The sequence below is a fragment of the Parasteatoda tepidariorum genome, chromosome 3 (genome assembly GCF_982258835.1).
Source record: "Parasteatoda tepidariorum strain Cologne lab strain chromosome 3, Ptep-v5.0, whole genome shotgun sequence".
Classification (NCBI taxonomy): Eukaryota; Metazoa; Arthropoda; class Arachnida; order Araneae; family Theridiidae; genus Parasteatoda; species Parasteatoda tepidariorum.
In genome coordinates this window covers 50,340,220-50,366,862 of record NC_141757.1, presented here as the reverse complement: position 1 = coordinate 50,366,862, position 26,643 = coordinate 50,340,220, and the positions used below count along the sequence as shown (strand labels likewise).

Below are 26,643 nucleotides of genomic sequence, written 5' to 3'. Positions count from 1 at the left end.
TATTAATCCTAGTTTCGATCTTTAAAAAATATTTATCATTAAAACATTTCTTTACATATTCATTTATTCGAAGTTTCTTATAAAAAATATCTTCTATCCTGTTTTCCGCAAATCCTTCTCTCTTTCCTGCCACTTTTCTCGAACCATTCTGTTGTGGGTGGTTCCAGGAGGATAAGGGAAGGGAGGAAGGAAAGTGACAAAGAAACGAGAAGCATCACTTTCCCCTCATCCCCCCAATCGATCGAAACGTTTGGCTGAGTATCCAGCATCGCCACTGCCGCCAACGACACTGCCAAATACACCACTGGGCCCTGAAGAAAACTTATCAGAGGAGGGGCGAGCTATACCAGACCTAGAGCAGCCCTTCGAAAGAACTTCCACTGGTTGTACCACTCCCCAAAACACTTCATTTTTTGAACCGGCCTGTTATCCAAGTTTAAATGAGGGGAGAATTTTTCCCCACAATTCGATTTCGGTTCTGGAAGAGAAAGGTATTGATAGGACTTTCGATTTCTTCATGAATTACAATGGTATGCCACAGGTATTCTAAGTTTTGAATTCTTGGGATATTTGAAGATTGAATGAAAGGCGATACAAGCTAATTAATGCTTCTTTTCGAAGCAGAATTTATTTATTTTAATTGGCGGATTGAAGAGGAGCCAGTTCTGTTTTTAAAAAGTTTTTAAATTAGAAAGAAAGGCTGTTTTTGTTGGAAGGGTGATTTATGAAATGTTTATATTTAATACTCTTACGCTTCTTGCAAGCAAAGAATTTTTTAGAAATGAAAAGATTTACTAATCTAAAAAAGATTGAAATATTATATTGAGATGAAAAAATTAGAGATGAATTTATTTATTTTCGATAAAATCATTCATAAAACGAGGACAAGTTTTAACAGGAAAATCATCATTGTATCGAATAGAGTAAGATACATTGATGCATTAATAGTATAAGATATCTTAAAAGAATTGCAAAGTATATGAACGAAGCATTTTAAATAAAGTTTCTTAAAGGCAACTTTATACAATTCTTTTTAAAAACAAAAGTCAACATATTTGTTACTTTTTGCTAATGATTTATAATTGTTAGAAGTTACTGCTATATAGGACTAGTTAGTTGCTGACTGTTGGTGTTTTGCACATTACTATACTTGAAGTAAATGGTTGCAATAAATTTTAGCTTTCGATAATTTTGCATGATATTTTGTAGTAGCAATAAAAAAAGTGAATTAAATTTATATAACTGTTGCATGTTTGTAATTTCAAGTTATTTTATTTTCATAGTTTGCTACTTCTTGTACATGAAACAATATTTTTTTAAAGTATAAAAGTATTAACAGCGTTTTAAGAGCAATATGTTTTGTAAAACAGAATAATTTCTATAAGCATACTTTATACTACATCTGAAAGATATGTTTGAATAGCATTTAGGAAAATAAGTGTTTCATTATTCATATATACATGTTAGCCTGTTAGAAGTGCCAATTTTAGATGCAATAATTACTAATATAAGCGAACGTTTTAACCAAGTCTCATTTTATAGAAATGCATCCGAGATGCAAGGTCTTATAACTGTTAAAGCAAATCAAAGTATAGAAAAGTTTTATCTAAAGGAATGTAAAGATATTTTAACAAAACCAAAGTTGTGCCAAATACTTCAAAAAGTCAATTGACATATAAACTCCTCTGTACTTAAAAATGAATCAAAGCCTTTGCAATCAGAACTAAAAGATTGATAAATGAAAAATGTGGAAAATTTCCTGGAGATATGAACAGATGTTTCTACATGCAAAATCGGAGATAATGAAATTCAAAGTTATCTCAATTAAGGAAAATATTGACTGAACAGAACTAAGTTTATATTGCAGTAAGAATTACATTTTCGAAGGAAGACTGTGACTTAAATAAAAACTCAAAATAAGGACTGCTCTAGAGTATAACAGTCCAGTTAACTTTTTTGCAGATGAGGGATGAATAATCTTTTGATTGAAAGACTTTATTTAAAATCTGATCGAAGAAGTTCCAGTTTGGAGGTGATGTCAAGACCACCAATTATGGCTTGGACTAGGTAAATATCTATAAGTTTTCTTCAATTGTTAAAATTTTAAAGTCCAGTTGAAACCTGTTGTCTAATTACTTATCATAGCTAAGTATATATTTGGAAAACGGTAAATTTTGAAAAGCAGTTTTCAAACTTAGCTATAAATATTTGCCAGTTATCTTTCATTTTTAGAAATATTTAATTTCGATGCACTGAAAGTTAATTAATAGTGATTGGATTGTAAATTTATTTGTATTTTATGTAATTTTTGAAAGTTTCATTTACCTAATTTAGCATCCGACTATGTCACTTTAAAATAAAAATATATACGTCTATAAATTTTATGAACAGTAAATAATCCAGAATTAAATTACGATAAAAACTACCGGCACTTTTATTAACCGTACAGTAAAATCCAATTTTATTGAACCATGTCACGGAACGAAATCTCATATACCAAAATTTTCATGGAAACAATTAGCGTAAAAACGCTTAATCACAGAAACAAAAAACATATATTACTGCAAAATTTACGTCTATATATGTCTCATATTGCACTAAGAGAAAAATATGGTCAAAATTAACAGAATATGATAAAATTTGCGGTACTTCGGGCTGTAAAGAAACACCGAAGAAATCGGTAATTTTTACCAAAGTGCTATGGTAGTGTTGGTAAAATTAACAATAAAATATGGTTTTATAATCTGTGATAAAATTTGGTCATTTAATCATGATACCTTAAAAACTGACATAAAAGTAATTTATTTGGTTAAATTTACTGTTTGGTTTTGTACATTCTACTGAATTCTGTAGTAGTAAGAACTACAATTTTGAAAACTAGAATTCTCGATAAACCGTTACCAAATGAACAATTACCAAATGAATGGTTTAAATACTGTATATTTTGGTTTTTATTACCAGAATTTTTGTTTATTTGTTTTGGAAAGGTTATTATCATGCATTACTGTAGTTTTATCAGAACTTGTTTCGAATGTTAATAATACATTTACTATGACTGAGCACAAGTAATTAATATCTTATTTTCCCATTAAAGTTTTGCCTGCGCAGCCAATTTTGTGCATTAAAACGTGAAATTCAATACCATAGAATGTAAAAAACAATTTCTACGGATATATTTTGGTTCACCATATGACCAAAAAATAAACTTTAAAACAGATGAATTGAAAGTGAAAATAACGTATTTAGTTAATGCTATACAATGACTCGAATTTAGACTATCCTTATGATTTATTTTATTCCTACTTTGGTATTATGAACTAGCGTAAGATTTTAAAAATGTTAAAACTTTTTATGATGTTTAAAAGTTTTGTTGTTAAATGCTTTGGGAGGCACAATTTCTAAATTAAAGTAGTTGTTTTATTGCTTTAAAATTGCGAAGTCATGTTTGTATTTAAGTTAGAGAAGGATATAAGATTTGTTTCTCTTATTGAATGATGTCTTAAATGTTGAAACTTTAAAAGCGTTATTTAATGTGATAATTTTTTTTCTTCATTTTTTTTTAAAAATACAGGTAAGTGTATAAAAAAGATATATTCGTAAAGTTAAATTGATATATTTTTTTAAGATATTTTTAATATACATTTCAGACACTTTACTTTTACTTGCCTTCAGAAAATTGACAAACATTCGGTTTTTAATTTAGTGAAAAATAATGATAAAAAAAATTACAAAATTTGCAAATTTTAAAATCGGAGTTATTCTTAAGTTCTTAATCGGAGCATTCTTAAATTCTGTAGGCACATTAAAGTCATATTTTTTTATAGAAATACAAAATAAAATAATTACATAAAAGTATAGTATGATCAGAGGTAGAAAATTATGCGTTTCTAAAGATAATAAATTTTACATATTCTTGAAAATATTAAGTAAAAAATTTCAGAACAAATTTCGAAAATTTTTAAACGCTGCAACTTTAAAACAAATTAAAAATAACGTGTTATTTTTTTTAACGAAAATACTAAACGTGTCGCAAAAGTTCTCCAAGAAATATTTTATTATCAATTTAAAAACTTTTTATCTTTAAATCGTTTGTTTAAACTAATCCTTGATTTTAATTAAAATATTGTTAAACATTTATACTTTTTTTTTCAGAAAGATTCATGAGATCGTTATAGATTGTTTGATTGATTGATCGTTTTTATAGATTTTTTTCAAGAGATTATTACAGATTGAAAAACAATGTAGACACATTTGAGTTTTTACAGAAATGTTCAAAGATGTAACAAAAGTCTATTCCTTTTAAGAAAAAAACTGGTATAGTTAAAATTAGAGGAAATAAAATTCAAATTTGATGTTCATTTTGAACAATTCATCATTTTTAAAGATCGATTATCATATATATATCGCAATGAGTCATACACCATTGAACATTTCTTGAAAATACTTTTAATAATTCATAAATTACGAAGTCCTGCAGTGAACTGATCGTTAAGGCACGGTTCTCAGCAGATCACTGGCTGCGGTCAGTGTGCGGGTGGGTGACCACTTTTATCAGTCTGCGTAGGGACCGATGGTGTGCTGTATTGGTCCTCGGTAAACTGTTCTGCCGTAAAGTGCACGACTTCGCGTGCAGGTCGTCGGGCAACCGAAGCGGGGGTGCCATCCCCTCGACAGAGGATCGAAATTGTAATGGCATATCTTCGGGTCATCCTCAGGGATGCTTCCCAGATCATCGCCAATAGCCCATTGTGAAGCTCTAGTGCAACGTAAAAGAACTTCTACTACTACTACATAATTTATTACATTACCAAATATTTTTTTTATAGTTTTCATATAAACACATATTGTTCCGAATATGTGTTTGATTAAATAATTTCTTTATACAAAAATTAAATATAAGTTTAGTTTCTTACTTTTTATAAATTGGTAGTTAAATATTATTATGATAATATCTAATTACTAATTTTATTATAGATTTATATTTGTAATATTTTTTTAAAAATTCATAATTAAATAATTTTGATAATGTAACTTTATAAAGAATATGACCATGAAATTTCCAAAACATTAATTATATTGCTAACATATCAAATAATACTAAGCAGTGTTTACGAATCTGGTTCATTTCCTAAATTACTAAAAAATGCTTTCTAAGAAAATTTATTTTATATAGAGATATGTCTTTTAAATTCACTTATTCAATTTATTTACATAGCCGTCTAGTCTCTTTATTTTTATTATTCTTTTTCCTCCCTTGATCATACGACTTTTGTGAAATTTAACAGTCTGTATGCCCTTGGCTAGTCTGTTTTTTCTTAAGTCTTACTTCATCTTTTTTTAGCTCTCATTCTTTAGTCCTAATTTAACCACCTCATTGTTTATTGAGGCTTCATCTAACTTATGCCCCAGTGGGAAATAGCTGGTAACTATAACTCAGCTAATGAAATTGATTTTTACAAGAATAATGATTCGTTTTTTGTTACGTGATATTAAATGGTCATTTTGTTACGTGATATTTAATAGATTTTGATAATATATAAATGTTAAAACGAAAAACAAAATATAGTTTGGAACATAATACGCATCAATAACCAATTTATTACATTATCATATTTTATATTAACCCTAATTAATTTTCGAAGCAGTAAACATCATTTATATTCAGTTCGGGCAAATAAAGAATCGCAATTAATTTCCTTTTTGATGTACCAAATTAAAAGTTGAATTAGAGAAAAGGATAGTTATATTTTTTTGTAGAAAAAATGGAAAAGTAACTTTCTTATTAGAAGATTGTGACTTCATTAAAACAAAATATTAACTTCATTAAAACAAATATGCAACTAACTGCAAATTATACATTAAAGCACTTAAATTTAATTGCGTTTTCGGAGAAATTCCAAAATCTAAATTAATTTCGTTTCATATCACTTTTAATCGCTCGAGGTGTTTCATAATTCAGAAAATGATTGATTTTCCTATCTGAATATTTATTGAAAGGGAGTTTAATATTTCCAATATACCTATTGAAGTCGACATTGATAGATAACTTGGTTTAACAGATATATAGGTTGAAGTTGGTATTCTGCGATAACTGAATTTAAAATCGATGCTGTCTATTCTGTGACAAATAAAAGCAAAACTTTAACTAAGATTTATAGCAATCTAGTCTGTAAAGGCAAAACTTAAGTCACTATTTATAGCAATTCAATAAATATTAATATCCGAGATTAATAAGGATAATAGTAAGTATTCTCTTATCAGTGAAATTATCTATTATCAGTTTATCAGGAAAATCAAGAAAGTTCTAAAAGTAGATATTTTATTTAAAAAAAAATAAATGGTAATCTAAACCCCTCTAAATGGACATGTATATGATTCAATTTTGTTACAGAACTTTAAACCATTTTCCAACTAGCTAGAGCTTAATTTTCATTTGGAACTTCGTGTCTGATGAAAATAATTTTTCAATAATTTTTTACCATTACAAGCTTAATTTGTTTTCCGCTTATTGCTCATTAAACTTTTGACTGTTCATCTGTTAGAAATCTTAACTGGAGCAATATCTAATAAAACAATTCTTCTGGATGATGCTATCAAAATGCATAGCCCTTTAATCAGCAATCGAAATCCATTGTCTCATTGCTTATACGTTTCTGTTTGACAATTGTATGTTTCGTTTAAAGTAAATATTTGGATACCTATTATAAGGTAAATAGTGGCTGGGTGGAGCAGTTGGTTTGTCGTCGGCCTTCTGAGCACAAGTCTGCGGGTTCGATCCCCGGCCCAGAGACCGGATTTTCAGGATGCAGAAAATCCTCAGCTGCCATGTCGTATGATTATGCTGAGTGCTTTATTGGCTCTTGGCATTTGCGGCAAAATTAAATTTCTAGTGCACTTTAGCATCCAAATAGTCTCGGTGCTGCCATCTAGTGTAGCAGAAACTAGACGTCTAAATTAACATGACCAACGGTATCTCACCCATTGTGGTGGCCCTGAAAGAGTGAATACCACCTCAGGAGAACGGACTAGGTCTGCTCATCGGGAAGACCGATTGTGCAGCTCATTGGAAATAAAAAAAATTATAAGGTAAATTTAAGTTTGAAGAGATAAATAGCTATTTAATTTTGCATAAAAAATATTACTCTATCCTGCCAACAAAATAGATGCACATCCCTTTTTATTGTACACAGTCGGATAGAACTGATATTCGGAGAGTGTTTTAAAGTAAATAACTTGGTCCAAAATATTTCCAGATGCATGTACAGCAAATTTGGGGCACATCGGTTCATAATTGCAGATTTGTGTAAACTTTATACATACTCATACTACTTACAAGCATTCTACTTCACCTACATAGATATATAAATTGTACCTAGATATAGTATCTTAAATTTCTTAAAAATTTTATCGTTCACACAACTAAACCAATTTTCGATGAAGATTAAACAGAAAATGGGCAAAAAAGGTTCTGATTTGCTGGAGAAGAAAAAACTACTGGTAGGATTATTATGGGACTACTGATGAGTCCCATAAAGTGAGATCCTATCAGCATTGAAATCTCTTAAGATCCTATTAATATTGAAAATCGATAGGGCTTTGTCACAAACCTTAGCTACATTGGACATACAAAGCCCGTTTAAAATTTAGATTGATTAAAAGAACATAGTAGATACTATCCACATTATCAGAAATCAGAATATTGGTCAAAAGTTTAATTTCTATAACGCCAAAACTCTTCCTATCCTTAACGCATCAGCTACTCTTCATCCCTGGTATCTTGCTGATTTGCCTCTCTCAGCCATAGCGGTGTTTTTAGTTCTGTTTTTTTTTCTTCTTTTTTTTCGCTTTTATTTATTTTTCGGTAAGTTACTTTACAGTTTCAGCTTATACTAATGCGGTTTTTCTATTATTGTTTTTCAACTTTATATTGTTTTTATGTTTTCGTTGGCAGTTTTTGAGTTTCCTGCTTCAAACGTCTTTTGTCTTTTCCATTCACGTTTGGCAAGTTTTAAGAATGAATGCTCTGAACATCTCAAATTTTACTTTTAATATTAAGCTACGTTTTTCATAATCTCAAGTAGATCTTTTCACTTCAGTTTCTTAAGATTATATATTTAATAGTTGTTAAATAAATTTATTGCTCTTCGTTTGCGCGCAACTGTAGATTGTTTAAGCATTGATATTACCCACCTTTTTCTTCTTACTTAGCATAAATGATGCATGCATTTTTTATTTAGCATAGACAAAATCTGACCTTACAATCATGATCGTAAATAACTTTTAGAAATCACAAAAGTTTAAGAATGGTTACTATTTGCTCAAAGGTAGTATTATTTCCTGTTACAAAAATAACTTTGAAAAACATCCTTTACATTCAGGGAAATAATGTGTTGTGTATAATTTACTACGAAATTCCTTGATTTGAATAATAGCCAGGAACAATTAAGAATTATGATCGGGAAATTTGATTAACGCTTAAACTATTGAAATAAATTCAGATTATTTTTCGCTGCTATTATTGCCAAAAATAATTAAAAATCTTAACCCCAATATTAAAGATATTAACGCAATTAATATTTGACAGCGCTCAGTAAATAATTTTTTAGTACTTCCACCAAGCTATATATATATTTATTTTAGTTGACAAATACGTAAATTTATAGTACTGTAACAAATAATACTACTTTTCATAACATTTTTACTAAGTAATTGCTTACATATGTATTGTAAAACACTTGACCCAAACACCTGTTTTTTAATACATTTAGTTGCTGCATAAATATTACTTTAATACTCATAATACAAAAAATAAAGGAAAAATCTTGCTTATAATACAATAAAATAATTCCTTTGAATTGAATCGATCATTGCCGTTATTAATACTAAATGGTAATTAAGATTGTTTGTGCCTCAAACATCTTTTTTTTAAAAAAACATTATAATAGCCTGCATACAACCTTATATTAAAAATACTATGTAACACTTTTAATTAGACATGCCTTAACCAAAAAATATATAATGTTTTAATTAAAACGTGAAGTGATTCTTACGCGAAAAATTAAATTACGTTTAATTCCGTGAACTCAACCAAACAGAAACATTAATTATGAAACAAACTGCTATAATTAGGACATTCCTTATATACCTTTCTGCTATAACATATTTTACACCTTAAATAATCTGTAAAGCTTTAGAAAATATAATTTTTCACAACAAACATCCTTACAACATTAATAGAGTAATTTTTCAAACAAAACACTTTTATTTTCTAAGGGTTTCGGAAACATTTGATTCTCAACTGTGAAACTGCGTAATTAATCTCACTCTTCAACAAAACTCACGCTTTGAAAGCCAAGTAAAGTACAATTTATCTTCCGATTTTTAAAGAAATATTTACGAAAATTCCAGATTTTTTAAACCTCTTTGGATGTAATAATACGCGTGTCAACTAAAATGTGTAAAAACAAGATATCGTTCATCGTTCGCATAATGCATCCTGGGCAACGATTAAAGGAACACCTGTCGGATTTCCAGGTAATATAAAAATAAGGAAAAGTAATGAGTTCAAGTGGGTGAAAATGAGATAGGATTAATGTGTGGCTGTGAAAAATTATAAGCAAATAAAATAAAAGGTTTTAATTAAATTTCAAACTATGCAAATTGAAAGGTAATAATTCTACCTTCCTTTTTTTAAAAATTTAATAGTTTGTTAAAAATTACGCTTTCATATATCTTCTCTTTTCTAGTTTGTATTTAAAAAGGAAAAGTAAGAATTTTAATCTATGTCAAATAATGACAGTTAAAAATATATTTATTTAATTAATACTTCAAATAATTAGAGTTCTCTAAAAATTGATTAATGACTATTTTTCCGCTCATTGAATCTGATTTCAGTAAAAGTTTACTTGAATATTTATATATTTTAAAGAAATTGTGCCTCGTTATTTAAATTTTATTAAATAGTTTATAAATTTTTTTAAATTAATTTATTAAATGGTGTTTAAAAATATAATATATATATATATATATATATGTAACAGTAAGTGTTGCTAGGCGACCGCAGACGATTTTAATCGAAAGTTTGATATTTTTAAACATAAATTCAGCAGACGATTTACCATTATAGCTTCATTTGTGTTGTTGACAGTAAATTGAAAAGTTCTTCTCTTTCAAAAAATGGAATTGAAACGTGAACATTTTCGGGCCACTATTTTTCATAACTTTCGACATGGATTGTCAAGAAAAGAGTGCTTCGATGAACTTAATTCTTTATTCAGCGATAAAGCGCCATCCAACAGCACTGTAAAAAATTGGTATAACGAATTTAATCGTGGTCGATGTTCGATCCAGGACGAATCCTGTGCAGGTCGTCCAAAATCCGTTGCTGTGCCAGAAAAGATCGATGCTGTGCGGGAACTGATAAAGCAAGATCGTCATGAGACATACCGTGAGATAGAGGCGTCTTTGGACATTAGTATCACTAGCATCAATAAAATATTGCATGAACATTTGAGCGTAAAAAAAATTTTTTCGCGTTGGATCCCGCATAATCTGACAAACGCTCAAAAAAAGGCTCGTGTCGATTGGTGCAAGGAAATGTTGGAAAAATACGTTCAAGGTACATCAAAGGCTGTGTATAACATCTACATAGGTGACGAATCATGGATCTATGCATATGAGCCGGAAACAAAACAGCAATCAACTGTATGGGTCTTCCAAGACGAGGCAAAACCAACAAAAGTTTGCTCGAGGAAGAAGCACATCGAAACAAATGATTGCCTGTTTCTTCGGCATTAACGGTCGTGTGGCAACAGTGGCGTTAGAGCAACGCAGGGCGGTCAATTCTGAATGGTACACGACCATTTGTTTGCCAGAAGTCATCGGAGAAATTCGAAAAAAGCAGAAGAACAGGCGAATCATTCTTCACCATGACAATGCGAGCTCTCACACATAGACTCAAACAAAGGCATTTCTGACGGATTGAAAGATCGAACTGATGGGTCATCCACCGTGCAGCCCTGATTTGGCACCCAATGATTTGACCCTGATTTGGCACCACACATCAAAAATAAATTACGTAGACAACGATTTTCGACCCCCGAAGAAGCGGTTGATGCATTCAAAACGCATGTTTTGGAGTTACCTCAATCGGACTGGAAAAAGTGCTTTGAAAATTGGTTCAAACGCATGCAAAAGAGTATTGATCATCATGAAGAATATTTTGAAAAGCAATAAAACCCATTTCGATCCTACATTTTTGTTTTTTCATTATTAGGCCAGAAATATAAGTAGCAGCCCTCGTATATATATATAGCACAATAAATAAATACTAAATGGACAAAAAGAAAAGGAAAGAAACTAAAGGAAAAAAAACGAACAAAAATTAGGAAAAACAAAAAGTTTTATTTACTGCGCATAAACTGCAAAGTAAGTGGAACTCATAAAATAAGTTCAAAAGTAGAGAACATATGGAAAAGATTTCAGAATAATGAAAAAATAGAAAAAGGAAAATGATAAAAATCCGGAAAGAAATATCCGAAAAAAAGAGAAAAAATGGAAAAAAATTATATCTTTTATTTTTCGGATTTTTATTAGTCTTTTCATCAGCTCACACGATTATATCCGCAAAAAAGAGTGCTCTCTAATATTGTATCAATATAGCCAAAGCAAAGTTTATCATTATAATAGTGTGAGGAGCTCCCAAAAAAAATATTAATGCAAAAAATTTACATAAAATGAAATGGAACACTATAAGTAAAAATATCACATAAAAACAGAAAATATTTAAAGTTTTATTTGTAATATATATTGAATTGCAGAGAAATTGCTTTTGAATATTGCATTGTTAAAGAGAATAAAACAAATGCATATAATTTGTAATTTTTTTTCCCCGAAATAAATTTTAATTTCAGACATAAGTTTCATACAATTAGAGATGATTAATTTTTAATTAAAATAGTTCCTAACATTAACAATTTTTTAAAATTATTTAATAATTTCTTACATTAAAAACATATGAATAATTTTAAAGTAGTTTTTATTTAAGATAAAGTTACAAAATAAAAATAAAAATCAGTTCACAAATTTTTATTTTTTATTTTAATAATTTAAATTAGGAATACAGTTATAAAGATTTTTTTTAACGAAAAAATAATACTACGTCGAAAAAAAAGGTAATTTAGAAAATATTTTTTTTCTATATACCATGAAATTAAGAAAACCAATATATATTTAAAGTAAAAATCAATTTTTATATCTTGATAATTTAAATTGAAAATTTTTGGAAAGCATGTTTAACTCCCCGTTTATTTTGCTTGTTGTATCTGTCTTTATGATAATTATTAAATATCAACTAGACAATTTAATGATTGAAATATTAAATTATTTACAATTAAGTGAAAGAAAAAGGTTTCTATTGTCACATTTTAGAGGATGTTGGTTAGAGTTGGGTTTTTAATTACAAATATTTTTTAAAAGTTCCTGTATTTTTCTACTTTGCCATAACTGTGTGTTTTCAAATAAAACTTAATTAATATTATTTTTTTTTAAAAAAAAGAGAATAAAAAATCACTTCAGAGAAAATTTAAATTTCGAATTCACAATTTATAATTTGAAATTTAAATTAACTGCTTAGAATAAATTGTTGAATAATTATTTGCTTAACTATATTTGACTAATTTTACCTGACTGTTTTTCTATTGATCAAAATAGTTTATGAAGAAACGCATCATTAATCAAGCTGCCGCATAGGGATACTAACAGATGAAAATGCCGATAAATTTCATCAACATCTTTTATATCGAAGAGAAGGGAATTAAAATAGATTTATATTATTTATCATGTATGGTTCGGCAACAAAAGGCTGGTTATGATTCTGTTGTTAATTTATTTCGATGATAATAAATTGACTTCCAGTTTCATGAAATCCGACATTATACCCCCTTTCAATGCGGCATCGATATTCGCATAATTATAACAAATAGTATTTTTCTTATCTGTTTTTTTCCCTGTAATTCTTTATTTAAAAATAATCGAATACGAATATCTATTTTTTTACACTCTCTTTTTTTATCTCTTATTTTTAGTCCTGAGAAACCAGTGTTAGGATTAGAAATGTGCTTATTATAGCTAAAACAATTGCCAATTAGAACTAAAAGTATTTTGAAAATTTCGAATTATTTCCTTTTTAGTCCTGAGACGCCAGTATAAGTATTAGAAATATGTTTATTAGCGCAAAAAAGGGCCATTAGAAGGTATTTTGAAGATTTTAATTTACTTAATTTTTTGAACATTTATTTCGCAAATATTGTACATAAAATGCCTTTGAACATAAAAATAATAATATTTTACCTGTGTTACAAATAAAGGTTATGACCAAAAAATAAACGTATATTTACATGTAATTTTTTACAATCGAAATTTGACTGTCAAGATTGAATTCAAAAATTAATTTTCATTGTTTTGTAAAGCTCATATATCAAGATACTAAAGCACATTTTTCTTGCGAAATCCAGTTTTTTTTAGCAAAACACAAATTCTTAAAGTGTTGGCTTCAAAGCTTGTTTTCAATAATAGTTTTTTTCTTCATATTTTGAAGGGCTCATTCATCAGGTTAAACGACATTCTTTTAAAATACAATTATTTCATTAATATTCTTGTTTCGAAATACAATTATTTGTTATTCAAATTATTGAACATTAGGCTTTTGGCTTAATTATTTTTTTTTCAATTTTTCTTGTGCATCTGCTAATACTCTGCAATTGTTAATTTTTTTAAAAAAACAATTTCATTGTTTTCTCACATTTTTGCTAAAAAATAGGTATTTTTCTATTTGACGTTGTTTTTACTTATTCTTTGACTCAATACTTTTTATTTATTTATTTTTTGACGTCAGGCACTGAACCCTCGTTCATTTGCTTTGGAAGATGCTGTAAGTGTTGCTCTTTAACGTTACCCGTTGGGCACTTGTGAACCTTAGTCCGGGGGATGAGCAATATTACTCACTCCACATTGCCACAGAAGCCCGTTCATAAGGTGGATCACATTCTTACCACAGACGATAGCACAGAGAGAAGCATCCATGCCCTTAGCGGGATTCGAAACCCTAACCATTGGCTTCTCAGTCATATGCTAACTGCTCGGCCACCTGGCCGGCTCAATACTTTTTATGTGCAAATGTCTTTTATATGGCTTTGAATACATATAAAAAAGGGAAAAACACTTAAAAAGGGGATAACAATATACCAAATTTACACACCACACGTATGCTTATCATTAGTACTAGGCTTAAACAAGTTGTTTTCCTAAAAAATGAATATTTTAAAAAGTAAAAAGCATGTCTGCAAAAGGAAACTTTAGAGAAAATATTTTATAATAGCTTTACATTTTTCCAACGAAGTATGTGATAAGATTAAGAACCAGGTTAAAAATAAATAACTTGGGTAATACTATTAAAAACTGACATCGAAAGTAATGCAATGAAAATTATTAAAATAACAATAATTATTAGAAAAAATTGATTACAATTAAATAACATACTATCATCTTTCTCATTCATTACATTAAGATACATTTTCATAGATGTAAGCATAGCATCAAATTAAATAACATGAAATAAGTGGAAAATTGCACTAATTATAAAAATAAATAAATACTTTTCTGAAACTTCTGTAACTTGACTATCTGGTAATAATTGATTATAATTGCAATTTTAATTCCTAACACACTACCACACTTTTTGCTAAAGACATCATGAAACAAAAACAACAAGCATATTATCCTGCCATGTCAGGAAATTCTACGCATTTAAAAAAATTTGAAGAAAAATAAATTTAAATCCATACTAACATTTCATCTTCATTAAAAGGTATGCTCGTGCATGTGTAATTGACGTTTTGTCACTGAAACTGATATTAAAGAAAACCACGAATGGGCTGTGAAGGAATTTAATTAAATATTTAATGAAGTGTTAATGCCCTAAATAGGTTGTAGATATATTATAACTTTACGACTTACATGCGTGAAATGAGCGACTGGTTCTGATGAACTTTCATTTTAAAACTACTTTTCTCTTTTAAATTTTTAGTTAAAATATGTCATCGAGAATGAATTAGAATTGAAACACATGCCTGTTGCAATTCAGAGATAAAATTTATGATGGTATTAATTATGGGATTAGGCAATGTTGTTTAACGCCAAACCGAAAACCCGTAATGAATTTATGAACGTAAAATAGTTTGTTTCAGGATTATGACTTTCTATTCGATGCTTTTGAATTTAAGAAGCATCTGATATGTTTCGAGGTTAAGGTAATATGAAGAGACTAGAGAAATTTCCTTTTGATATTCAAATTATTCTTGACGAAAATATGTTCTTTAGCACTTTTCTTGCAGCGTGAATTTGTATTTGATAATGATCGAAACTTTAATTTTTCAAAAATGATGCAAATGGATTCTGCATTTCTTTTTAAAGTGTTATAATTGGTTATAGTGTTTTTTTAAGTAATATAGTGAATAATTTATTTTTTCTTAAGTGATACCATAGTTTTCTTAGAGGATAAATTTTAAAATTGCTCTTCTGTTTCAAATTTTTTGTTTAAAACCTGCCCTAGAAAATGAATTTGAATAGAAACACATTCCTGTTGCGATTCAGGGATGAAATTTATGATTATATTAATTAGGGGATTAGGTAATGCTGTTTGACGCTAACCTGAAAACAAATAATTAATTTATTTATATAACACTTCCGCAATTCTACTTTTGTTAACGTGAAGCGTATTCATACGAGAAATACCCAATGCATACGTGATATTTCGCTAAAGTTTTATAATTTCATTTGTGTACTTTATTATATGGAACTTGCTTTTCAATAAAAGAGCAAGATGCAACATCTAAACCACCATACCTTCTTCTTCCTACTCGTTTTCATGAGAGCGCGTTAAGTAGAGTTGAGAAGGAACCCATCGATTCCTCATCATCTCTGCTAAGTGCCACTATTTTTAACAATAAAAATATCAACCTCATTGTACAAGGGCAAAAAAAAAACTGGGTGCACTGAATAACTTTTGATATAATGATCGGATCTTCATCTTCTGGGTCTCATCTTACATTGGTTGGAGTGGATTACTCAAATATGCTATTTAATTAGTGTAGACGATAATTTAAGTTGAAAAATGAGACACAAAACGCTTTTTTCTGAATAAACACTCCTTCTTTTATACATATTAGGATTTCTGATCAGCAAAATATAGGGGAAATATGGTTTCAGCAGCTTGGTCCGGACAGGATTAAAAACTTTGCTTTACTTTTTATAAGCTTTACTTTTTGCGTACTTTCACCATATCTTGAGAACTATATAATCAGTAGCCTTAAATAAAAAATTTTATGAAATCGCACATATTAGTTTGATTTTATGTGTTTCTCTTATTTAAATTTTCTTCCAGCTTAACTCAATCATATTTTTGTATCCATGAAAAAAAATTTTCATTCCATATTGATTACCAAATCATCCACTTCATTTCTAACATTACTTTTATTTTCCTCATTTAAAAAAAAAAAAAAAAAAACGTTATCTCCCCCTAATAGTCTAAATATAGAGACAGACCATAAACAGTCCTCTCTAGACAGTGCAATTCGAAAAGTTATGTATTGATTGCCGATTAGAAATGCATTCAATAAAGCATTACCATTTACCATCGAAATGTGTATTTTCATTGAAAGTATTAGATTCTAAATGCTAATCACCTCTCTAACTGTGTACTTTTATGACTTTCCAATATTTGCCTCATTAGGAAAAGATGCAAAAATATTTTGCTATATAATTCTTCATCCACTGGTTCAATAAACTTCGTTGACTCCGCTTTTATTATGCTTAATTTCCTTCCCTTAGTTAATTATACCTCATGCGTTAGGATGCATGTGTCAAATTGATATTTTCAAAATTAAATTACCCAGGCAAGTTATCTTTACCTGATATTGATGAACTCTTTAACTATTCCTCATTGAAACAGTAACTTTTAATTAGAAAAATAATAAAACGTTATTTCGAGTTTTAAAAAATATATATAATAGTGCATTGCAGAAGTCAAAAAAATAGCAAAAATTGCTATTAATGATTTCCTGAATATATTCTTACTGTCTTTCAAATGAGAAATTCGGAGTATATATTTACTATTAGTTGCCATCATTTTATTTTATTTAATAATTGTCGTTGAACAGCCGAGCCAATGTCGGCTGTTCAACGACTTTACTAATTTTGAACCCGATTCTGAAGACAAAGGAACTCCTGGATCAAGAACTGGGGGAAATCTTTGACATTTTTTGATATGGGAACTTTTTCATGGAACTAACCCACATTTGTGTTACATGAAGAGGAAAACAATAAAAATACTGACTGCAAGGGGACTCGAACCTGTGATCCGTCTACCACTGAGGATATTTTTCTTCAATACTGTGGTCGGGGCGAGCCGGGTGCGGAATTCGTATCAACCAGTCTTCGCTAGGAATTGAACTTTGGCACTTGTTTGGAAGGCGAGCGGACTATATCCTGAGTCACAGCGGTTCAAGTTGCCATCATTGGTGATACAAATTTTGTAGTTAATCCCACAGTTCATATACATTCGTATACTTATACTGCCCTGAAATTAGACTAACAATGTAAGTGCTTCGCTGTAGGTTTCGAAAAAAATGGGTAAGCAACTACTTTCTTTTCATTGCAAATGCTTTGAACTCTAAAATAGAATTTAAAAAAAAAAACCGGATAAAGCAAAATTTAATTTTGAAAGAAACGTATCTTTTGTAATAAGTAGTTTATCTTACAAAAATGTCAAATAAACTCTCAATTTTAAATTTTTATCCCGTTGATTTCTTTTTCGCACGGCGGTATGAATATTTGTTCCTTTTGCTTTATTATTCTTTTTGCGTGTTTAGTCCTGCAATTTTGTTATGCTTAGTTAAATTTTAAAATTGCGTCGTTTTAATTTAGACTATCATTTTAATTTATACTCTGAAAAATCTATGGATACCATTGAAAATTTAATACACTAAATAATTGTAACCAAGGGTTCGCATACAACAGCGAAACATAAGTAAGTTGACTACTTATGATGGTTTCTCTATATTGGTCAACTTACAGTAGTAACTTATAAAAAGAGAAGGATTTATATTTTTTGCAATTTCTTATGCCATGAATTTTCCAGATGGGCTATAGGCAGACTTAGTTTTTTTTAATGTTCGTTTCAGCAACTATATAACAAAATCGTTTAGTAGACATCCCACATCTCTTAAAATAGTAATTAAAAAAATTAACATAAATTTATAATTGAACTTATTAGTTTGAGAAATAGCATGATAATCGTTAACGATATTTTGTTATTCCGTCTGCAATAAACACTTAAAATCATAATAAATGAATTCGTATTTAAATCAGCGAATACATCAATTTTGATTCTTTTCTCATATATAGTTAACCCATACACTATGTTTTATATTTATTTTGCTTTTAGTATAACTTAAACTAAAATTTCAAGTTTGAATCATCACCCGTTATCAACAACACAACAGCAGTTTTACTCATTATATCTCAAAGATTTTGTTTTTCATTAAATTGTTAGATCTGTCTCAAATTAATACAATAGCTTTAAATGCTTCCGCATTTTATAACTGACATCGGCTTTAATTGCCTTTAAGCTAACAAATAAATATTTTTCTCATATATAGTTGGAAAGCTAACTATAACCATAAAATTAATTGTATTATTCATTTTGCTACTAGCAGAACTTAACCCAGAATTTCAAGTTTTATTCGTCACCCAATTTTTAGCAACTCAATCCCAGTTGCATTTGTTATATCTCAAAGATTGTTTTCATTAAATTTTTAGATCTTCCTCAAGTTAATAAAATTGCATAAAATGCCACATCACGTCAGAATTGTTATCTATTGATATACCTAAGAATTTCTAAAAAAAGTAGGATTTTCTCTTTGTTTTTTACCAAAAAATTGCTGAGATTAGTACTTAATAAGAACTCTAGCTACAACTATGATACTTCGGGGGACTTGAATTCTATCAGAAAATTTAAAATGGTAAAAGATGTGCGTTTCGTCCTGTTATCAAAGGAATCAAAGCAACAGTAGCATTTACCACCACGTGCAATTGAAATTATCTTGTCAATATAACGGAATTTATTATTTTCGGAAATACAATGGATTGAGAAAATAAATGTACCGTTTATGTGCCGCAGAATTTTTAAAAATAAGAATCTATCAAGTATCACAGTTTCTGGTAATATTATCTCATATCAATACTCATGATGCTAAGCACGATGTTCAAACAAAATCCATCCAAAAAAGTTTCCAATTTTACCTTGTTTCCCTATTTGTAACCATAGCAATGTTGAATTCGTCAGAAGCGCTTGATTAACTAAGCGATGAGGTCAGATTAAAGTGACCCAGCGTACCCATCCGTTCATGATAGATTTTAGACGAAGGATGATTAAGAAAATATAACGATTCTAGTTTCATATTAATAAATATCGATATCTGGTGTGCCCTTTCCTTTTGGTTTTCCTTTCTTATTAAAATTGCAGAGATTTATCAAACCGAAATAAATTCTTTGACAATAAATTGAACTTTTCTCAGACATAGAGCCATTAAAAGTATAACAATATCAAAAAAAAAAAACTTTTTTCTCGTCCAATCATTTTTGTAATCGCATAAAAATTTCAGCATAATTCTATTGCATATTTTTGTTTGTAATCAAACAGTTATGTTAACTAAAATGAATAAATGCGCAAACATTTTTTTCTAATTTCCCTATTGCAATGAGTTAACAGTTACATAATAATGTATCAATCTTCTTGTAAATGCAATAAAAAATATTTCTTAGAGAAACTCAAAATCTTTCATAGTTTTTAAAGAAAGCGTAAGTAATCAGATGCAAAGAATTACCTCAGAGATGTTACTATTTACTTGACGAAAAAGGATTTTTTTTAAAAAAAATCATGGGTAATCTTGGAGATAGAAGGAATTGAAACTAGATTTCTACAGTAGAAAGTAGATCATTTGGAAACTTTTAGTAAAATGTAGCAAACTAAAATACCTGCTTAAAAATTTAAACAAAAATAACCATTCCAAAAAATATTTGATACAGCAATAATTTTTAAGGAAAAATTATTTAATAATTATCAACATTTTTCGGAAATAATATTTAAATTCGCATTGAATATATTCCAAAACTATCGGCCTTTGCACGGTTTTAAAAACTTAAAATTTAGAAAAATTTAAAGTTTGCAACTAAAGTTTAAAGTTTATAACTAAAGAAAGTTTGCTTTTAATTACATGATTAATGTTATTGCATGTTTGCTTTTAATTACATGATTAATGTTATTGCATGTTTGCTTTTAATTACATATTTACTTTTAATTACATGAGTCATTGTTTTGCACTCTTATGCACACCTTTAGATTTCTAGTTCAAGAGCAAGTGAGTAAAATTAAATCCTCCAAATATATTCACTTTTAATATAAGGATGACGCGTTCCATATATGGATTTAAAAAAATTATCTTTTTTTTCAAAAAGCCATTTTTTTGGGCAAGATAAGGATAAATTTGAATTTTCTAGCATGTTTATTTATTAAGTTAATATCGTGTTATAAAAATAAAACAGTTATTAGGCTTAGCTTTACAATTATTATGTAATATAAAAAAATATTTAAACTTTCGAATTTAGAAATTACAATTTTTATTGAAAAGTTTATAAATTACTTTGCTTAATACTTTTAAAATGACAACTTTTTATGTGAATGGAGATAAAAGTTAAAAGTTTTGGGTTAGTTTGATGACAAAATTACACTATTTGAAAACTTAATCACTTGTCTTCAAAACTAAGTCTCAAGAAAGTGAAAAATGACAAATGTGAAAAAGTAATTAATTAAAATTACATAGTTTCCACAAATCTTCATAATGAATGAAATATTTTTGGCTATGGTAAAAATCAAACATTTTCTTATAGAACTTTAAGAGCAGAATTAGAAATTTCGTTTTTAAAACTAATATTGTCCTTCTTGCATACAACATCCACTTTTGGAAATAAATACAAGAAGTTTAGATAAATATACACTTTCTTCCTTATTCTTTCTATCATAAATGTCATCATAAAGATTTACAACTTTTTTATTGCTGTATAAAAGAGATATTAAATTTATATCTTAGAATGCTTCTCTGAAATGTGTTCTAAAATGCTATTAAAACTTAAAGCAAGAACTAAAATTCCAGTGTCCATCCAGTTAAAGCTATCTATTTCATTAATTTGTATTTTTCATCACATTTATGTATGCTGACAGTACGGTGTATTATTTTATGATGTATCAGACCTTCACAGAAAATAATTATTTCCTATAAATAGACAAACAATACATTTTATTCAAGATTGAAATGTTACAAAAACTAATATGTGCCTTTAATAATTACTAGCAAAAATTGAAGTAATAAGATCTCAAATTTTCAAATCTTTAAATTTTAACTGAAAAATCCAAATGCATAGTTGAATCAATTTCATTTTTATTATGAAGTTAATTATACAACACTGTTTCGACGAGATACATATTTATCTCTAAAATAAAATTTAAATAACTGCGCAAAACTAAACATTAAAAATTCAGGTATCAAAATAATATTCCAATGTTTACTAGCAAATAATTAAAGGAATTATTAAAAGATTATTATAGTACAAAAAGAAATTTTTTGGTATTTAAATAACAATTTTATTTGCTCAAATGTAATTATGATGATAATATAAATTTAGTTCAAGCGCTTAGAAAATTTAATGACAAGCCGAATTTTTTGGAATACGTAAAAGATGGTTTGGTTATTTCAATTGGGATAATGAAGGAATGTACTGTCATCTAGCTATAATTTTTTGAAGTAATGCGTATTATGGGAAATTTTTAATTTTTATATAAATACATTTTATGCATAATCTCTAGATTGTTCCAAACCTCAAAGAAAGAAAAAAAAACTATATACACTGGTTATCATAAATTAAGGAAAATTCACAAAAATCGCGATAACTCAAGAAATTACACATGGAATTTTATGAAACTTACCCACAATATACAACACATAGTAAGGTATTAAACAACATAAAAAGAAATTATCAGACATTAATAGTAGTATAGAAATTAGCACATGTATAAAATAAACAAATTGGAAGTATCGGTTTGCAATAGAAAAAGTACCTTTAATATGGAATATGATTGCCTCTAGAAGCAATACAGCACAAACAGCGATGTGTGATGCTTTCAATTATGCGGTCTATCAGTTCAATAGGAAGTGAGAGCCATTGCTCTTGTAAAGCAGTTGCAAGCGTGGCAAGGGTCTGAGGGGGCGGATTGATGGCAGATACACGCCTCCCTAGAGCATCCCAAACGTGCTCGATAGGATTCAAGTCCGGGGATCGAGCTGGCCACTCCATGCGAGTAATTGTTTCCTGTTGAAGATAATCATCAACAATGCGAGCTCTGTGTGGTCTTGCATTATCGTCCTGTAACAGGAAGCAATCACCAATTGCCCCGGCATATGGGCGCACATAAGCATCAAGGATGTTGTCTCGATAAACCTGAGCATTCACGGTTCCCCTTGGAAAGACATGGAGGTATGTGCGCCCTCCTAAGGATATGCCTCCCCAAACACAGACACTGCCTCTTCCGTATGCATCTCTTTCACGGATGTTTGATGGATGATAACGGGTCCCAGGTTCTCTCCATATCAAATAACGTCTACTGTCACTTTCTAGACTAAACCTGGACTCATCCGTAAAGAGAACAGGCCTCCATTGATCTGACGTCCAGTGGACATGTTGTCGGGCCCACTGCAAACGGTCTCTCCTATGGCGTGATGTGAGCGGCACGCAAATGGCTGGTCGTCTCGCATACAGACCACCTTCGTGGAGCCTTCTGCGCACAGTTGACGTTGACACCAACCTTCCGGTGACTGCAGCAAGAGAGGATCTAAGATGTGTCGGAGTAGCGGTTCTATTCCTGCGTGCACTTAATGTCAAATATCGGTCATCGGCACTGGTCGTAACAGTTGGCCGTCCTTGACTGAACCTCCTAGATGCCGAATCTGTGGTTTGAAATTGCCTCCAAAGTCTATGAACCACAGATGGACTCACATTTAGCCATCTGGCCACTTCTGATTGACTCTGCCCTGCCTCTAGTCTCCCGATGGCTCTCCATCGTAGTTCTTCAGGCAAATGATGCCTAGAGGTCATTATTACGAATTGGCTATCTCAGATTTTCAATGTCGCAATCACAGTAAAATTTGTGTGCTTTCTCTCAAACTTGGACTTTTATGCTCCAGGCAGATGACGTAAGCCGAGTGCAGCGCCACTAATTTGCATATTGCAATTTTACTCAGCTACTCTTAGTGGACAACATATGCAAATTTTGCACGGTTTGGCTTACTTTTGAAAGAGTTATCGCTATTTTTGTGATTTTTCCTTAATTTATGATAACCAGTGTATATATATATATATATATATATATATATATATATATATATATGTAATAACAGGGCTACAACCCTGTTATCAGTGTAGTATTTAGTTTGAAATAATTGCAGTCTTAAGCCATCAGACGTTCTAAACAGGTTTATTTAAATGTAGGCTGGTACTGATAACATTTCACGTCCCCACTCCTGCAAAGGAGGGGGAGTGGACAAGACTCCTGACAATTCCGGAACAGCTTATCAGGATCAACTCATGATGAAAGGACACGCAAAACTATGCGTTCTTACGTTTTATACCAACACAGATTTGAGGTAAAAAGGCACACTTCGTACATTCCTTGTAACCTTACGCATTAAGGAAAATCATTTCTGCTTCCTTAAATGGAAGTGAAAAAGGGAACGATTCTAAAAATAACTCTTCCTTTGAAATATAAATCTATTTATATTTCAATGGTATGTTTTCAGCCTTGAATTCCCAAAATAGAATCTCTCTACGCTTATTCTTTAACAAAGACATTTTATGAAAACGAAAGAGTTTTAATTCTTTTATTAATACAAAAGTATTTAATTTTCGTATTACATATCTATTTATCTATCTATCTATCTATCTATATATATATATATATATATATATATATATATATATATATATATATATATATATATATATATATATATATATATATATATATATATATATATATATATATATATATATATATGAAAATAGAGAAGTAATTGCTTTTGTTTTAAACCCAAGTAAAAAATACATTTTAATTTCTACCTGAACAACTTTTAATATATTGAAACAAGCTATAGTTTCATATTATATACCAATAATAAATCACTAGCTGCATAGCTATATAATAAACAAATAATAATTATCACATGAAGTGTAATAATGAACAAATTTATAAAATTATGAAATATAATAATGAACAAATTTAGTAGAAAAATATATAAATTATTAAAAAATTTTGTGTTCTCACCGTTTTTTTATTATTTTATTACTATTGTTTGTAAAAAAAAAAAAAAAAAAAAAAAAAAAAAAAAAAAAAAAAAAAAAAAAAAAAGAAGCAAACTTAACATGTATTAAATAATCTTCCGCTTGAACTGTTCTGAAACTTTCAAATCTTGAAACGCAAATGGAAAGATGTTAAAAGCTTCAGCAACTAATTATAGTTAAAATATTCATTGCTTAAAGAAAAAACAAATTTGAAATGAAAGAATTCTTAATTAAGGTAAGTAGAAATTTGTCTAAGCAAGAGGGAATTTAAAAAAATTATTTTACCAAAGCCATTCTCTTAAAAGCTATCTCCGTAAACACAATTATTCATATTTCTTAGTGACAAAATTTGTAAATCCTTATGAAAATAAAGAAACTCTTTAAGTGTTATGGAAGATTTATAAGCACACAGACGAGATCTTCAAAAGTTCATTTTTATTTTATAATTCTTTTAAAAAGCTATTCTCCAATATTAAAGTTTCAAGACAATTTCATATCTCATTTAATTTTTATGCATTCATTTTTCAAAATTTTTTTTTCGAAATTAGATGCATAAAGTAATTGAGGTTTAAATTAGAAGCTTTATTTTTAAAAGTAAATCAAATAAATATTTATTATACAATGCTGAATAAGATTCCAACATAAGTTTGTATAATTTTATATTATATATGAGATACAATAATAAAATACGTTGATAAGTGTAATGTAGTAGTAGTAGGTAAAATGTAGTAGTAGGGAAACTGTTGTCTACAGAGTAAAAAATTTCGGAACGATTAACGGCAAAATATACTGGAACTTTCGCTACATCATACGTAAGATTCATTATATTGTGAAAGTTACTTTTACCGTAAAATTTTTTTCCATAAATTTTGTATTAATATTTATATATTTACAGTCATTCGGTTAGTTTATAGTAAATAATGTTATATAAATGTTATGATACATCAGATTTTTTATTCCCTAAAATTTTGCAGTAAATATGGATTTCATGGTAAAGTATACAGGCGCTCAAAGTGTATATATAAAGAGATAAGAAATACAAGTTCCGATTTTTGATTTATTTTTCTTATAATTAATTAGTTATTTCTACGATAAATAATACATTATCAATTAGACACGTATCGAGACACTTTCGTAAATACATACAGAATTGTATGACAATTAGTTGAATTCGGAACTGTCAGACTTAAAATTTTTAGTAATTGATTAATTGATTTGGTTCAACTACTTATAGCAGCCCATATTTCGTGATATTCAAATATACTTTATCTCGATTTATTAAATATGTTTAAATTGTGTAGAAATTATTGCTGTTTTCTTTATTTAAACTTTATAGAATAAATATAACCTATCTTAAAATAAAAAAAGGAATAACTAAATGAACAAATTAACTTTATTCAATTTAAACGGGTTCATGATATTATGTGTTAATAAAAATCCGTAAGTTTTTAAAATTCATATTTTGATAACTAATCAACGAAAAAAAATTTGTTAACGAAAAAATAGTTTCACATAATGAAAACAAAAAGAATTTGAAATATAAGTAATTTCATCACTCTAAACTTTCTGGCAAAAAAATTACAAAACAAATTCCCTCAGTCTACTGTTTTTCAAATTGTTTACTACGTTATTTTAGTGCTCTTTTCAAGAAGCCTTTCTGAGGATTCTTTCATTCGTTGTCAAACGATAGTGGAACAATAATATAAAGAAAGGTTACACATACACTTGTAAGGTAATTGTCTTTTTTTCAAATACAATTTCATTTTTTTCAATACAATTATTGAATTGCTTCAAAGACTTAGTCTATAAATTCTAAAACAAGTTTTTTGAGATCCTTGAATGCGTGTTTTGATTTTAAGAGGAGGCTAATATTTCGTATAGTTTGCAAATGCTTTAATCTGAATTTATATGAATAAATATCTTTATTATTTATTCAACAGCAGCTAAGCGAGCAGCAACAATTATTCAAATGTGTGTTCATATATAAATCCTATAAGTAATTTGAATCAGTCTTTTAGTAACTAATTTGCGAAATTTCAGGATGTACACAATAACCATAGAAGAAGTTTAAAGTACGATTAAGTCGATTACGCTATAGACTTGAAGTGAGTACGAAATGCGGGTTTCTCTTAAAGC

The 26,643-nt window shown here is 28.9% G+C and overlaps 1 protein-coding gene across 3 annotated transcripts in view; it reads left to right on the top strand.

Moving 5' to 3' along the window:
• Window positions 1-26,643, top strand: part of LOC107436145 (GTPase-activating Rap/Ran-GAP domain-like protein 3) — a 607,350-nt gene that overhangs the window by 152,889 nt on the left and 427,818 nt on the right. Inside the window, exon 1 of one of the 3 annotated variants that reach the window (XM_071179220.2) lies at window positions 274-2,067. The exons of the other annotated variants lie outside the window; for them this stretch is intronic. Within the exon in view, the coding sequence (XP_071035321.1) occupies window positions 1,970-2,067 (98 nt within the window). The 5' untranslated portion in view covers window positions 274-1,969. Of the gene's footprint in view, window positions 1-273; window positions 2,068-26,643 lie in introns of those variants that run through there. 3 annotated transcript variants of the gene reach the window in all.